At 43.0% G+C, this 14,900-nt stretch overlaps 1 protein-coding gene across 10 annotated transcripts in view; it reads right to left on the bottom strand.

Annotated features, from left to right (window-relative positions):
- Positions 1–14,900, bottom strand: part of APBB2 (amyloid beta precursor protein binding family B member 2) — a 1,314,926-nt gene that overhangs the window by 311,606 nt on the left and 988,420 nt on the right. For all 10 annotated transcript variants that reach the window (XM_078678261.1, XM_078678265.1, XM_078678264.1 and 7 more), the window contains one exon: positions 11,595–11,655. In XM_078678261.1, the coding sequence (XP_078534387.1) occupies positions 11,595–11,655 (61 nt within the window). The remainder of the gene's footprint in view (positions 1–11,594; positions 11,656–14,900) is intronic.

Genomic DNA, 14,900 nt, shown 5'->3' with positions numbered 1-14,900 from the left:
TACATTGGGGTAGGCGTATTTTAGAAGCACCAGTTGAGTATTTTAGCCTGTATATTTATGTATGTATTTTTATATGGCTTAGAAACCATACAATGCTCTTACAGTATTATTTTAGAATACTATTCTCGTTGTACACATTATACTTTGCAGTCTGCATAATGATTGTAGCATTTCACTTCTCTTGCACGAGAAAGAAGACTGTTCAATAAACCTTTTTATTGAAAACGCCCGTCTCTATTTCTCTGCAACTCTGTAGAAACAAAGCATGCACGATTGTCTGAGTGAAATACTTATCTATTGTTTCCGCGGCTCTGAGATATATTTCTTATTCTTGGGAAACAAAATTGTCATGTTTATGCGGTTGTCAGAAACTAATCCCTTCTTGGGAATTCGAGAAAGTTTCTAGTGACCTCTGAGTTAGCTGGCACTCACTATTAAGTTTAGTATATTCGATAGACACCTAGTCGACCTCAGTCCTACATCTAATCTATAGGATATATTATTCCAATGCGCAGAGCCTATTGGGAATATAGGAACTACACTAAAGTGCCTGTGCACAATAATAGTAAAGTTGTAGATCGGCGCTCCGAACCCCCCCCTGTGTATATGGTCTAGTTAGTTCCCTGCATCCGACTCTCGTCTGCTTTCTCGCCCAAGTTAGTTTGGTCATAGAAAAACATCGTTTTGTAAAGAACTGTTGTGTGAGCCGCACTGGTATGTTTGTGAAGAGATATAGGAGCCATGGGAGCACTACCATCTTCTGTATTGCTATTCTATCAGCTAGCGATAGCGGGAGTCTGATCTACCTATCTATTTGACCGTCTAATTTATAAAGGGCTCTACCATAGTTGTCACGTATTACTAATTCCAGGTCTTGGTGAACCCATAATCCCAAGTACTTTACCGGGTCCGTTTGTCATTGCAGGGGATAATCTAGCTGGAGTTGTAGTGTAGCAGGAGTCAATGGAATCACCATGGACTTGGTTCAGTTGATACTAAGGCCTGCGTAGTGGTCAAAGCGGATGTATTCTCTAATTAGTTTGTTTAGATTATCTGCAGAATAACGTGAGTATATGACCATACTGTCTGCATAAAGTGATATGCTTACTGGTCGGAGTTGGAATTACAGAGCTATGTCAGCGTGTTTTGCCGAATTTTACATGCTAGTGGTTCTAGTGCTAGAGTGAAAAGAAGCGGCAAAAGTGGGCACCCAAGCCTCATCCCTCTATAGATGAGATAGGGTCGGATGTATTACCATTCACCCTTAATAGCCTGCATGGTTCTGTGTATAGTAGCGTTATCAGTCGCAAAAAAGGTTCAGGGAACCCCATCCTGCACAGTACAGAGAACATGAAGGGCCATTCCACAGAGTCAAAAGCCTTCCCTGCATCCAATAGGGCTACAGCTGCTGGCAATTTTGGGTCTAGGTGATGGAACATTGCAAAGATGGTCCGTAGATTATGGGTTGTTGATCTCGTTGGAATGAAGCCTGATTGGTCTGGTACGACCAGTTTTTGCATTAGGGGTTGTATCCTTAGTGCGATACATTTTGCTAATATTTTAGCATCTATATTGATTAACGATAGCAGCCGATAGGAGTCGCATCTAGTGGGGTCTTTGTCTGACTTAAAGACGCTTCAAAGTACATCGCTGTTAAGTGGGGTATTATTAAATCTCTATATTCTTTGTAGAATTCCCCATGTAATCCGTCCATCCCAGGGGCTTTATTGTTGGGGAGTGAATTGATCGCCTCTTTTTTGCTCATCCTCGGTTATGGGCTGACTAAAATAATCTCGGTGTTCGTCAGCGAGCCAGGCCAGAGCAATGTTATCTAAGTATTTGTGTATCTCTGCAGTGGACGTGGTCATCGTGGTGGAGTATAATCGTGTACAGTATTCAGAGAAGCATCCAATAATGGATTGAGTGTCATATTTTGCCCTGTCCTATGTGTCTGAAATGTGTGTTATATGAGAGGTAGTGTGCGCTGGACGTATTCTACTGGATAGAGCACAGCCTGGTCTACCACCTTCGCCATAGTTATGCGCCGAGTAACTATGTGAGATATACGTCACCTCATCATCTGCAAATTCATGATACGTGGTCAGTTTGTTTCGGATTTCTGCTAAAAGTGCAGGATTCAAGGTTTGTGTGTATTCTGTTTCTAGCTATTTAATTTCTTTTTCAACCTTGGAAAGCTGTTGCTGTATATCTTTCAGTATTCCCGCATGTTTGCTTATACAAAATCCCCTAATTGTGACTTTTAAAGCGTCCCACAGTGTTCAAGCACTCTCCACTGATCCCACATTATGCTTAAAATAGTCGAAGATGGCCTGCCGTAGCTCTGTTCTAAACACCTGGTCAAGCAGCATAATTGGGGTTAGACGCCATGTGAACAGTCTAGGGGTGTGTGTGGGTAGTGCAAGTACTAGGCAGACTGGTGCGTGTTCAGATAGTGTTTTGGACATGTGTTCAATAGATATTGTCCGTTTACTAACTTCACAGGCTGCTATCCAATAGTCTATTCTAGATCATGTATTGTGGGTCATGGAAACGCAAGTTCCCTCTTTGCATCCTTGATGTAGCATGCGCCATATATCTACCATCTCCCATTCCTCCTTACCTTCTTTGAGTGTTTTTGTGGCCTGTTTTCCCTATTTATCATTACAGGTAGACCTGTCTACTAAGCAGTTATTGCGTGTGTTAAAATTGCCTACCCATATGATTGCCGCTGGCGTGAGTGTTCGTAATTTGGCACAAATTTGCGCAAAAATGTTGGGTCATCAGCATTTGGACCATACACATTTACAAGGGTCAGGACCGTTCATCCAAAATTACCTTGAAATATAGCATAATGCCCATGCTCATCAATAACGGTATTAAGTGGTTTCCACTGAAGTATATATTGGAATAGTACAGAAAATACTCTGGAATCATAACTGATTGTCTTAGATCCTCATCAGCCCTTAAAATCTCTTGGCTCAAATTCATGTCCAATTTTCTGTCAGATATTGGTCACCCTGAGTACTATGATCATCCCAAGAGCTTGGCTCTTGTTCAACAAAAAGTACTCAAAACAAAATGTTTATCACTACTAGAGGAAATTATATTTAACATCTGAAATCTCGAAACCATCTGTCCTGAGGAATCAGATAATATTGACCAGTTTTAATTTTCAATTTTACTTAGCCAATGTGTTCAACGCGCATCACAGATTTGTGCTGACTATTTCGTTTGGGTATTTTTAATCATTTAATCAGCTTCCCCACTATCAATAACTGGGCACTTGATCTGGGGAAATGTACCGATGACGACATCTCTATGCAGAGCACATTGCACACTGTTTTATTTTGTAAGCATTTCTCCGAGATAAGGAGGAGACATGTGATAACCCTGGTACTGCAGCTGGGTTTGGTGCAATGCCGGCCAGACTTCCTATACCTGCAAATGTTACCTAATATTTATATATGTGCGATAATGTCACAATTTCTAGGGGCTGTTATCAATTGCAGGAAGTCGTTACAGATCGATACTAGGATATGTAACTGAGTGTTCCTTTGAGGATTGTTTTTGCACTAGTATCTATGTACTACCAGGAAAACGAAATTGAGTATACTCTGGACTGCTGCATTTGCACTAGTATCTATGCTCTGTACTTTTTTACTTGCCAATATGTTTTAGACTTTTCTTACTGATTTTTAAACTTTTTATATGAATCACGTGTGAATTCGAATAAAGCTTATTTTGATTTGATTTACTCTGGAATGAACAAGTAAGCTTTTGACCTTAGAAAGTATGCATTTTTTAATCGGAGTAAATGCTCCCAGGTGATTTTAACCACTCCCTTTTTCTTATACCACCCTACACTTTCTGTCTCTATCTCATTGCAGGCTCCTTGTAATCCCAGCAGGCTCCTTCTGTCACTGTTTCTTTATCTTTCTTTACCTCCTTCCTTCTTTCTCTCCTTTCTGCCTCTCGCTCTCTCGCTCTGGGCCAAACCTCTGATGATGAAAATAAGTCAAGGTCCCCAAAATCAGTGCCAGGGTCTAATTCCTGCTTTCACCGCACGAGTTTGAAACTTGGCAAGAGCAACGCAGGCTTGCACTCTTTTGAGACTGGTGAACCGAGAATCATTAAATTGTATATCAGTAACATCTGTTCATTCTAGTGGTTAGAGAAGACAAAACTGTAATTTAAAGCGCTATATAAAAATACCGTGTTAACACAAGATGCAGCAGCACCACGTACATTTATCTCTCTCCATCTGGGTTTTAAAAGTGAAACGAAATTGAATGATGCAGTCGTCTGTGCTGATAGTATGCTAAAAAGTCAACAACAGCTGCTTCTTTGTCTAGTCAGGCGCACGCGTCTCCCACTGCCATGCTCTTTAAAACAAGGTATTCATGCCGTGGACAGGAACGAACATTACCTATTTAACAAGATTGGCAATGCCAATGGGACTGTCATACATTTTGGTACTGACTAAACTTTTTAAAAAGCCTTCTGAAGTGAAAAAATAACAAAAAACAATTGTTTTCCTGTATGCATTTCATCTGTGAGAGTAAGCATTTAACGTGTAACTTTTGAGATGTCAGATAGTCAGTCATGCGCGACGAAATATGATATACCAAACGGGCAATAAATAGCATGGGATCCACAGGCTTTACCTTCACTGTCAAGCCAGACCTAAAATGCAGAATATCTTCACCGTGCAGATTTGTACTGTGTCAAACAGCAGCCAGTGAGGGGAAAAGGGCCACCATCTTGCTACCCCGGACAAGACCCACCTGACAGTAATACAACGGATCCACGCAGATGTGACTGTTTTATTTGTACGCTTCTTTGGTAAAATTCCCAAAGCAACACTGCCATAACAAGCCTCTGAGGCCAAGAAGCTCTTCGTATGCAAAGATTAAAGCAGGCGCAGCAGGCCGCTGCACTCGTTAGCAAGAAAGGAATCCGATAGGTGATGTCAGGGCGTGAAAGCAATGCGCGTCGGAATCCACAATGATTATTAGCCAAGTTAACCCTAGCGGCTGCGGCACCAAGGGATAAAGGGCATTGACAGAAAGCATGAGTGGGTAGGAATGAGCCAGCGACACCCTGGTGCAGGATGGGTGGAGCGCACAGTACAGGTGCTACTATGGAGAGACAGGTCACTCTGCCTCTATAATCTACTCTACTTCATCACATTGCACTTTTCGACATGCAACTCTCATTTACCCCACTAACTTTTAGCCATGCTGAACAACAGCCACGATTGTGTACAATATGGCTAAAACATATTGGCAAAGCCAATAGCTCTGTCAAAGGCCAGACCTTTTGGCTTTGCCAATGCTTGTTTATTTTACCCGAAACTGCAACCCATCGGCAGAAGACATTGAGAAGCCACATGGTCTAAAAGGCAAGACCTATTGGCTTTGCCAGTGCTTGGTTTTGTAGCAATAATTTGCTCTGCTAACAAACTAATAAAACTGTGTACATCAATCAAGTATTACTACTCGAGGTCATCCTAGAGTAATACATCTGCATATTGAAAGCGCCATGCAGTAATACAGCCAGAACCTATCCAAGGGTAGTACATCCCCATCATGAAATCATAGACTAGTACAGTCCCAGTCACATTCTAAAGTTATCCTTGGATCATCCTTGAGTAATGCAGCCTTATTCTGAAGTCATCACAAGATGATTCTGTATTATTACAGCCCCATCCTGAAATACTCATAGGATCATCCTAGAGTAGAGCATCCAGCCTAATCCTGAAATCATCTAGGGATCATTCTGGAGTGGTACATTATAAATCACATGTTTTCCACTGAAGTGATCAGGAACCTATCCTGGGGTAATCCACCCTAATCCTGAAATCATCAGGTGATCATCCTGCAGTAGTAGAAGATCATCACGGGAACTACTGCTGGAATAGCTTCTATGATGACTTGTCATCATATTTAAATATTTTGCCCTATAGGCATACTTCCGGATGGCTTCAGATGACTTCCCAGTTAATTGCAGGAATAGCCTGGCTGAAGTCATCAGAGGACCTCAGAATCCCTCCAGGATGATCTTCCTTTTTGACTTGGGACTCTAGTCCTTCGTACAACATGTGGGGGATAAAGAGCAAAGATGGCACCATGGAAAAACCGATGGGGCTGACGCGCAGCACTGGCACCTTGGTGTAGAGCAGAAAGCATCTGGGATAGCATGGTGGGGGGTAACGTGCACTATCGGCCCCTTGGGGTGCAGCATGAGGGGGATACCGTGCCAGGTGGGATCACGGAAGAGCATGTGTTAGCACCTGGTACACCACACTGGACAAAGCGCTGTCACAACATAGTGTAGCATTATGGGATAAAAAGCACATTGGAATAGCATAAGCGAGATAAAGGGCACATGGGTATGGCATGTGGCAGATAGAAAGCGATGGGAGCATGATAGCACAGCACACGGGGGCAAAGATCACTGGAGGAACCTGACACAGGAGGTGGAGGTAAATAGCACCATGGGCACCATGGTACGGCACTGTGGGAGACAGGCCGTAGACGTAGGACACTTGTTCCCATTAGTATGGACAAAATAACGACAAATGTGCACACCAGCTGATCACAGCAGCAATGTCTTCATGAGGCCTTCGTTACACAGACGGAGCAGACCCGTCTGTGAGCCCGTCTATTATTCAATCACCAAGGCATAATGTTTCATGACTGTTACTAATGTGTTAGTTAACTCAGCACAAATACAACCAAACATACAATCTTGTGCTATTATAGTAACTTTGTCTGGATGAAAAGCTATGGGAGGCTGCCGGGAGTGATTATCCAATCTTGGTCAACAAGTGACGTCAAGATGTGCAAGCGTGGCTTTAACTGGCCGATACTCACCAGTAGTGAGTACCGGCCCCACTAAATGCACGCCCCCAATGCCCAATACCTCCGTACGTGGGCCAGGCCCAACCAGTTATCGCGACACACAGGAAATCCCGCCAGTGAAGGAATGAGTGGGCGTGCCTGTAGCCAGGGATAGGTGGGAAGGTGATCACCTCGAGACAGACTGAGGAGTTGTGCTTAAAGCACAGCTGGAATGTTGCATTTGTGAAAACAAATGCTTTGTATAGACTGCTGTCCATGCATGAGTAGCTGCGTGTGAGAGTGCAAGAGGTGAGTGTGTGTGTGGTAGAAATGCACTGTGTAGAGATAGGTAAAATAGATATTCAGTTTCTGCAAATCATGCTAGCTTTTCTTCTAAATGTATCAGAGTTCTGTGCAGCAGAGATTGTTTATGCATCTACATGATCAACCAAGAACATGCTTGATGGAAACATTTATAGTGCCTCGCAGATTACAGTTGTGAGGTTATGCATAGCGCTAGGTATAAAACAACCAACCAGGCACATGGTTCAAACCGCTGCAGTGGCGCAGAGAAGGAGCAAACGCCAGAGAACACCGAGTCCTTGGTCCTCCAGACAATCAGATACCGATGTGTTTACTGTAAGATATTATCATGGGATCCTTTCTGCTAGTAGAATTGCAATGGTGTCTTATACTCGCGGGGGCTCGGCCTCGCTGCCTCACCTGGCGCTGTTGTTTTATGGTACTGTAGTTTTTCAACAGCTTAAAAACAATAAACACATGTTTTGGGAAAAATCGAAATAATTCAATCAGTAGGTGCTACTTCCCATAAAACCACAACCAATTATTCACCCTGTGGTATATATAACCAATATTTTGATTCTTATAACCAATGACTAACAGAGGCTCTAGGGTTGCCACCCAGCTGATTTTTCACAAAAATGTCAGGAAAAGCAGACAAATCCGGTATTTTTCTCCCACCTGAAACAACCCCTAAAACATTAAACACGTAAAAAAGTTAACAGTATTTTAGAGGTGCCTAAGTGGATTCAGAATGATTTTTAGAGCAGAGGAATAACTGCCATGCTACAACTGACAAACTTACACTAATTGTTTTTCACCTACTAACTATTGGCTGTTCCAAATTATCAAAAAGCACACATTTCACCGGTATTTTTTTCTAAGGAAGGTGGCAAAACAAACACAACCTCTTAACAAAACAGGAGCTTTATTGTTTTCTTAACAAAGATACCAGGAGCTAAGTTACTTAAGTGCTCACATGAATAGAGGGTGCAACTCCACAGAGGAGGGGTAGATTCAAAGGGAAGGTGCTTCTTTCCAAGAGTGCTTCACACACATGAAGGTTATTAGCGCGGACATGCATTTTATTAACAGACTGCACCGTTTTTCTCTTTCCACTACTGGCTAGATTCCTATGGTCATATCCTTGAACACAAAGCCTGTAAAATGTATTTCATCTGAAGTAAATTTATATTCATAAGTGTGCTGCTTTACAACCGCAAATGTGCCTGTCTAAAAAATGGTCTCTCGTACTGTTCTTTCCTGTAGCCAATTCCCAGTTTCTTTATGTTTAGTATTCCATTCCAAAAATTGGAAATTCGAATGAAAGGGATGCTGGAGTAGAGTACATAAAAGTTAATTCCCATAGTAAATGGGTACTCCTAATCTCCAAGACTCCTTCACATCTGCGAGATCTGTCCTCTATCACTAGCTTACTTCTGCAAGTAAGGCTTCACCTATCCTGAGCTTCATGGTGCAGGACCAACCTACTTTGCCCAAAATATTTGTACTTACTCAATTTCTCCAACTGGTGGAACTTTTACTCCTAACAGTCCCGTCACTAATTGTAAGTCTCAAGGAGACTGAGGGTTCTCTGTCCTCACTTTCGAACATCCTTGTTAAACTGTTATACTTACGTCCCGCCACACTCTCCACCGGGGATCGCGGGGCTGCCTGAGCTCGTGGACGGGCTGTGCTCCTTGTTCCCGAGCCCAGCATTCCGTGCTTAGCCGTTAGAGAGAGACGGTTTCCCCGGCTGCGCTGGTCGGGTTTGCTCCTGCTCTTATCTTGATTAATGACACCTGACCAACTACAGAAGCATCTGCCTCGTATTTTATTTCATTTTGGCGACTAGGATGGGATGCGTAGACACAAATGTTATACCCAATCCAAAAGCCCAATAAAACCGTTGATGAATTTGTCTGAAGATTAAGAGAATTGTCTATTAAATGTCAATTTGGTCCCATGCAAGATGATATGATTAGGGATCAATTGATGGTACAGTGCAATAGCAAGAAAGCTCAAGAGAGGTTATGGGTGGCTTGCAATCCTACTTTAAAAGAAGTGATTACTATAGCCAAAGTATTAGAGGAATCAGAGAAGTGTATGAGAGATTTAAAAACTATTCAACATGATAAGAACTTCTCAAGTTACTCTGTTACAATCCCAAGAGAAAGAGGTGAATTCCATTAAGGGTAAACTGCTAAAACAGAGTAAGGGAACGGCCTCTGCAGGAAAGCCTAATTCATCTAAATCTTAAAATCTAACTACCTCTTCTCACAAAAATAGTGCTCGCGTGTGCCATAGGTGTGGTAGCACTTTCCATTTAGCAGACTCCAAAACTAGTTTTGCCTTAGGCAAGGAGTGCCTTAAGTGTGGTAAAAAGGGACATTATGCCTGAATGTGTAAGACCACTAGCAGGAAAGTTGCAGTGATAGATGAGGATGATGAAAATGATGTCTCAGTTATGGTGGTGTAGGACGATGAGGAAGGTCCCATTGATAAAGGGTGAGGTTTAACTCATCCAAAAGCTGATTTTGTTACAAATGGAAAACTTTTGTCATTGATGGTGGATCCTGGCTCGCTTTAGAGAAGCATGGCTCAATGGTTAGAGCGGCAGACCCTGTGCAGAGGTCTGGCCCGGGACCAGGGTTCAATTCCCGCCTCAGCGGCTCTTGGACTCAATTTCCCCGGACCTGATAATTCTCGCCTCGGTGTCTAGTCTAATCATGGGTCCCACTCTGTGACTCTGGGCAATAGCTTGCTTAATCTCCACAATGGCCCCAGCAGCGCTTGGATGCCTGGCTTCACCTTGGGGGTGGCCAGGAGTGGACATTTCACAGGAAAGCCAGGATGGGTTCCACAGCGGTATGAATACAGCGCTACGAGGTCTCCGGGTAGAAGTGCGCTCTATAAATACTATACATTTACACCATTATTGCTAAGGTGATTTATGATTCTGTTTGCAAAAATGCCAATTTGATACCTGCAGAGGTCATCTTGAAGGGCTACCAGGGTGCCAATATTGGTATTTTGGGGTATTTTGAGGCACACATTACTTTTACGAGCAGATCTACTGAAGGTAAGGTCTATGTAGCACCTGAGGGCCTGGCTATATTAGGGGGGCTACACCAATATGACCTCAATATCAGAGTAGACCACAGGGCTGAACAACCAGTAACGTGCATAGAGGATGATGCAGTTCATGTTATTTTACAAACACATGACACCGTTTTCGACATTGCTTTGGGGAGGCTGTATTATCTTTATTCTTCTGTTCAATGTGTTACTTATATCACTGCTGTTCATTGACTTAAGTTCCAGTATGAATTATCTTTATTCTTCTGTTCAGAGTTTCTTACTTCTATCACTGCTATGTCATTTCACCACCTTTTCCTTCCGTTGTTGTTGGAAGCGGATGAGGGATGTGTTATACTTGCGTGTCTCCACACTCTCCACTGGGGCTCGCGGAGCTCCCTGGGCTCGTGGATAGGCTGCGCTCCTTGTTCCCGAGCCCATCGTTCAATGCTTAGCCATTAGAGTGAGACGGTTTCCCCGGCTGCGCTGGTCGGGTTTGCTCCTGCTCTTACCTTGATTAAAGACACCTGACCAACTACTGAAGCATCTGCCTCGTATTTTATTTCAATCCTCGAACTTCTCAGTATTTGCAGGAAAGCCATTCACTCTGGTCCTTAAGAAAGAGTCTAAAAAGGCGACTATTCCGATGGCCTTTCCTCTAACCCACAATTCCTTGCTGCGCTTACACACAATTCTGTCTCTGAGGTGAGTGTCCTAAATTAATTAAGTAAATGAGTTCCTGATTTCACTGTCTGAAACAAATGTGACACACCACAGAAGGTACAGAAACGAGACGAAATACTTTCTCTGACCATGCAGAAACTGAAGGGGGATTTGTATAGCGTGATCCGGATTACAAAGCAACACGTGGTGTACAACGAAGAGGAGTGAAGACAACTCTGGGTGTCAAGGTTATCAAAACAAAAGACGTAATTTGGAAGAATAAATGGAGATGATATGGAAAGCAATGCTGCGTTTCCAGAGTGTCAATCAACATCTGAATTCATTTAACATCACCAAAAATAAATCAGGATGTTTACATAAAGCAAGGTTGATAAGTGTCAATCTCTGCAGCCAAACACCATTGACATTTTGTGAATATAAAAACATAAGCACATTTAACACTTTGCAAGCACGGTGGGCAGAGCCTCAACAACCGAAGGTCAAAATGCACAAAATTCAGCTCAATATGTTTATGGACACACTTCATAATATGCACAAAGGGCCTGACAATAACATGATCAGGAGGAAGCACAACAAAACTGTGGCAGAATGCTAGAGAAATCCCAGCGCCACCCAAATAGGATGACAATTCAAAACTGAAAACCAAAGTGCACCTATGAACTTACTAGAGAAACTGGAACACTCACTCACCTTGGCCTCTGGGTCACTGTTAATCCTGCCCGACTCATCTGCATCTGACTGAGGGACATTTCTAGGAGGAAGACATAATACAAAAGAGCTCACTAATGAGAAACTATTGACACAAAAACAATGATGTAAACTGACGAGGATGTTCTATCACATAACACTTTTCTTACTCTGAACGCTGCTATCCAGCCAGTCGTTGGACTGGCAGCAATAACATTTATTAAGCGGTGTGTTCGTTCAGAAAAATTTAAGTTGAAATGCATGCCAGCTCGTTCAGTTGCTGTATATGCCTTTCTTCGCCAAAGCCACTAAAACACACCCATTTGTGACATGGTTATAAAACTCGAGTTCAATGGTTAATTTGTATTTAAAAAAAGAGCACAACTTATTGGTACCGGAGCTCATACCTGCTCATGTTAGGTTTGCTCCCTACTAACCATCACATTGATACAAGTCAGACGTTTTGGACTATTACAGGCACCTCGAGCTCTAAGGATGGGCCAAACACGCTAGTTCATTATGTGTTTTTGAAGTATATGGGACAGTGAAACACTTTGCTGGTCTTAAAAACACAGACAGATAAACCACCCAGAGATGCGGACTTGTCCAAGAGGTGAGCAAAACTGTATTGCTGACAGATGCAGGACACCCTCTGTATGATGAGGTGCGACACAACTTAAAGAAATCGAAAGACAACGTGAGGAGCTTTAAAAGTCAAATGTGCTTGGGAGTCTGTGCAGAGACAACAGGCTCATGGCCTCATGTGGGTGACTGTCACAATTAAGTGGCAGTGTTTAGAAATGAGTGCCGGTGCCGAGCACCAGCAAACACCTGTACAAATTAGGCACTGCTTGCATGTGGATCTCGAAACTTTCAGAGGCTCGCATTTGCGAGTGGTAAGGAGCGTTCCATGTAATAATGAATGCAGCCATACTCATCAATGGCACAGACATCCTGCCCATGCGCAGGAAGCTTCCAGGGACGCTCGACCTGGCCTACAGCTATCACCATGCGAACTTGCAACCATGGCCCGTGCAAGTAAGAGTGGGGGGTGGTGGATTCGACAGATAACCACAAGAAAAAATGAAATAATTTCCCCTCATCATCGTCTGTTGAAATCCCAACCCCCACATTTCCCGGTCCCACCGCTCTCACCTGCACGGGCCGCTGCTGCGCACTTGTCTATAAACTGGTACGAGTCATCCTTAAAATCAGTGGTACAGTTGTCCATGGCACCCATCCGAGCCCCAGACATTCGCCCCTCTGCATCAAGTCTTGTGCGCGCCCACTGCCTCACATTTGGTATCCACGCTCTACCACGCTTTATATGTTAATACAGATTATCCTCCTTGGGCAGCCCGAGCTAAATGGGTGGCGGAATTGGGACAAGACATTACAGAGACGCAATGGCTTTTCTGCTGTAAGCAGACGGAGCAGGTCTCCTCTAATAGCACACTCTGAATAATACACTATAGATTCTTACACAGTAGCTATTACACTCCAACTAAGCTACATAACTTTGGCCTACACGACTCAAGCAAATGTGACGGATGCAAAGCAGAAGACGCAGACTTGCTGCCCCTTGCTTGGGAATGCCCAGAGGTGCATCACTATAGGCAACAGGTCCTGTCGGCAATGGGCTATATGATATCCATGCCCATTTTGCGGTCCCCGTTTTTAGCCCTACTAGGCTACACTGAACAAGTCCCTGCTAAGCATCGGAAATTCGTGTTCTTTTGTCTTGTTTTGGCTAAACGGAGAGTTGCCTGCAGATGGGGTAGAGGGCGAGCGCCCAAATTCAAGGAGTGGCTGGGAGACATGATACTATGGCAAGATCAACTCTGAACTTATGCTGAATTACTCCCTCATTCCTCACGTCCCCGTGATATCTGGGACCCACTACAGACTTATTTGCTGGAACATCCCATTAACACTACAGATACGCCCTGAAGCCAAGACTCATTTACCTAGGCCTATGTCAGCCGGTATAAGCAGTTGTCCCTCCCTTATAGGCCCTCTGACGGGCAATACACACCTTATTGATATGCACTGTACCCTGATGTTCCAAATTTGCTGCATTCTGCATGGTTGACTAGGTATATTTTTGCTCCGTTACTGCTGTATGGAACTATATAATTGACCTCATTACTCGGCTATACTTGACTAGACTGATGTGTATGTAATTAGAGATATGATAATGCCTTCTCGTGTTATTGCTGTATGTCCGCCGAATATGATGAAACTGATTGTATGCCTTTAATGAAAAGTTCAATAAATAACGTTTAAAAAACAGTTGTCCATGGCATTATATCCATCGTTGTGCCCAGGAGAAGGTGCATGTTTCTGGGTAAGCAAATGAGGTGGGAATGCTGTACGTATGCTCCGGAACATAACTGTGCATGTCCAGAACATAGGTCGAAGAGGGGGGGGGGGGGGTCCAGAGGGGCACGACGTTCCCGTACTATTTTGAGTTATGAAAAACCATTCCCCTACTTTTTGTAAAAAGAGAACCATCCCAAGACAGTTAATTACGATAGTTTGAATGCTTTGTCATAAAGTGAGTTTCCTGTGCTGTGCTTCTTGACAGGAGGCCTGCTTGCTTGAAAGAAATGCACATGTGTGCAACAAGTGAATTCTGCAAATGTAAAGGGTAATATGCAAATGTAAAGATGCTTGGGAGCTGGTCCTGGCTTTACTTGATCAAATCAGCAAACGCTTTGTGATACCAAAGATTTATTTTTGAGTGGTAGTGCAAAGGGCAACTGAGCTGTAAAGGGCGTGCTTTTGATTGTATTGTATTTATCTAGCCCTTACTACCATGACAATGTGTTGAAGGGACACTTATGTAAAAAAAAAATAGTTTTACATGCGGTCTGGGTATTACTAAATATATATTTTGGGAACACCTTTTTTGCACAAGTTGTAGTAGTCTATCTTATACTGTGTGTAATGCAAGTTTAAAATAAAACCGTACATATTCACAGCACTTTCTATCACAGGATGTGACCTCATAGCACTAAAAAGTCACTATTCTCCACTGCACCAACCAAGATTTAATTCTGCGGTTCTTCTGGTTACAGACCGAGTCCTCTGGAGTACATTAACTAATAGAGGTTTCATAATGTAATGTAGTGCATTTCCCCACTGAGTAACATTTTTTTAACATTATTTTTCATTTAAGCTCCACTTTATTTTGAATGTACCTACCTGATGGGAAAAGATTAAAAAAAACATAGAATATTTAGTTCTTTATCCACGCATTTGACCCCACCCCCATGGTTACTGATCCCGCCCCCATTGTATGCAGCA

The sequence above is a fragment of the Lissotriton helveticus genome, chromosome 2_2, assembly GCF_964261635.1.
Source record: "Lissotriton helveticus chromosome 2_2, aLisHel1.1, whole genome shotgun sequence".
Taxonomy (NCBI): Eukaryota; Metazoa; Chordata; class Amphibia; order Caudata; family Salamandridae; genus Lissotriton; species Lissotriton helveticus.
This window is presented reverse-complemented; position numbering and strand designations above follow the sequence as displayed.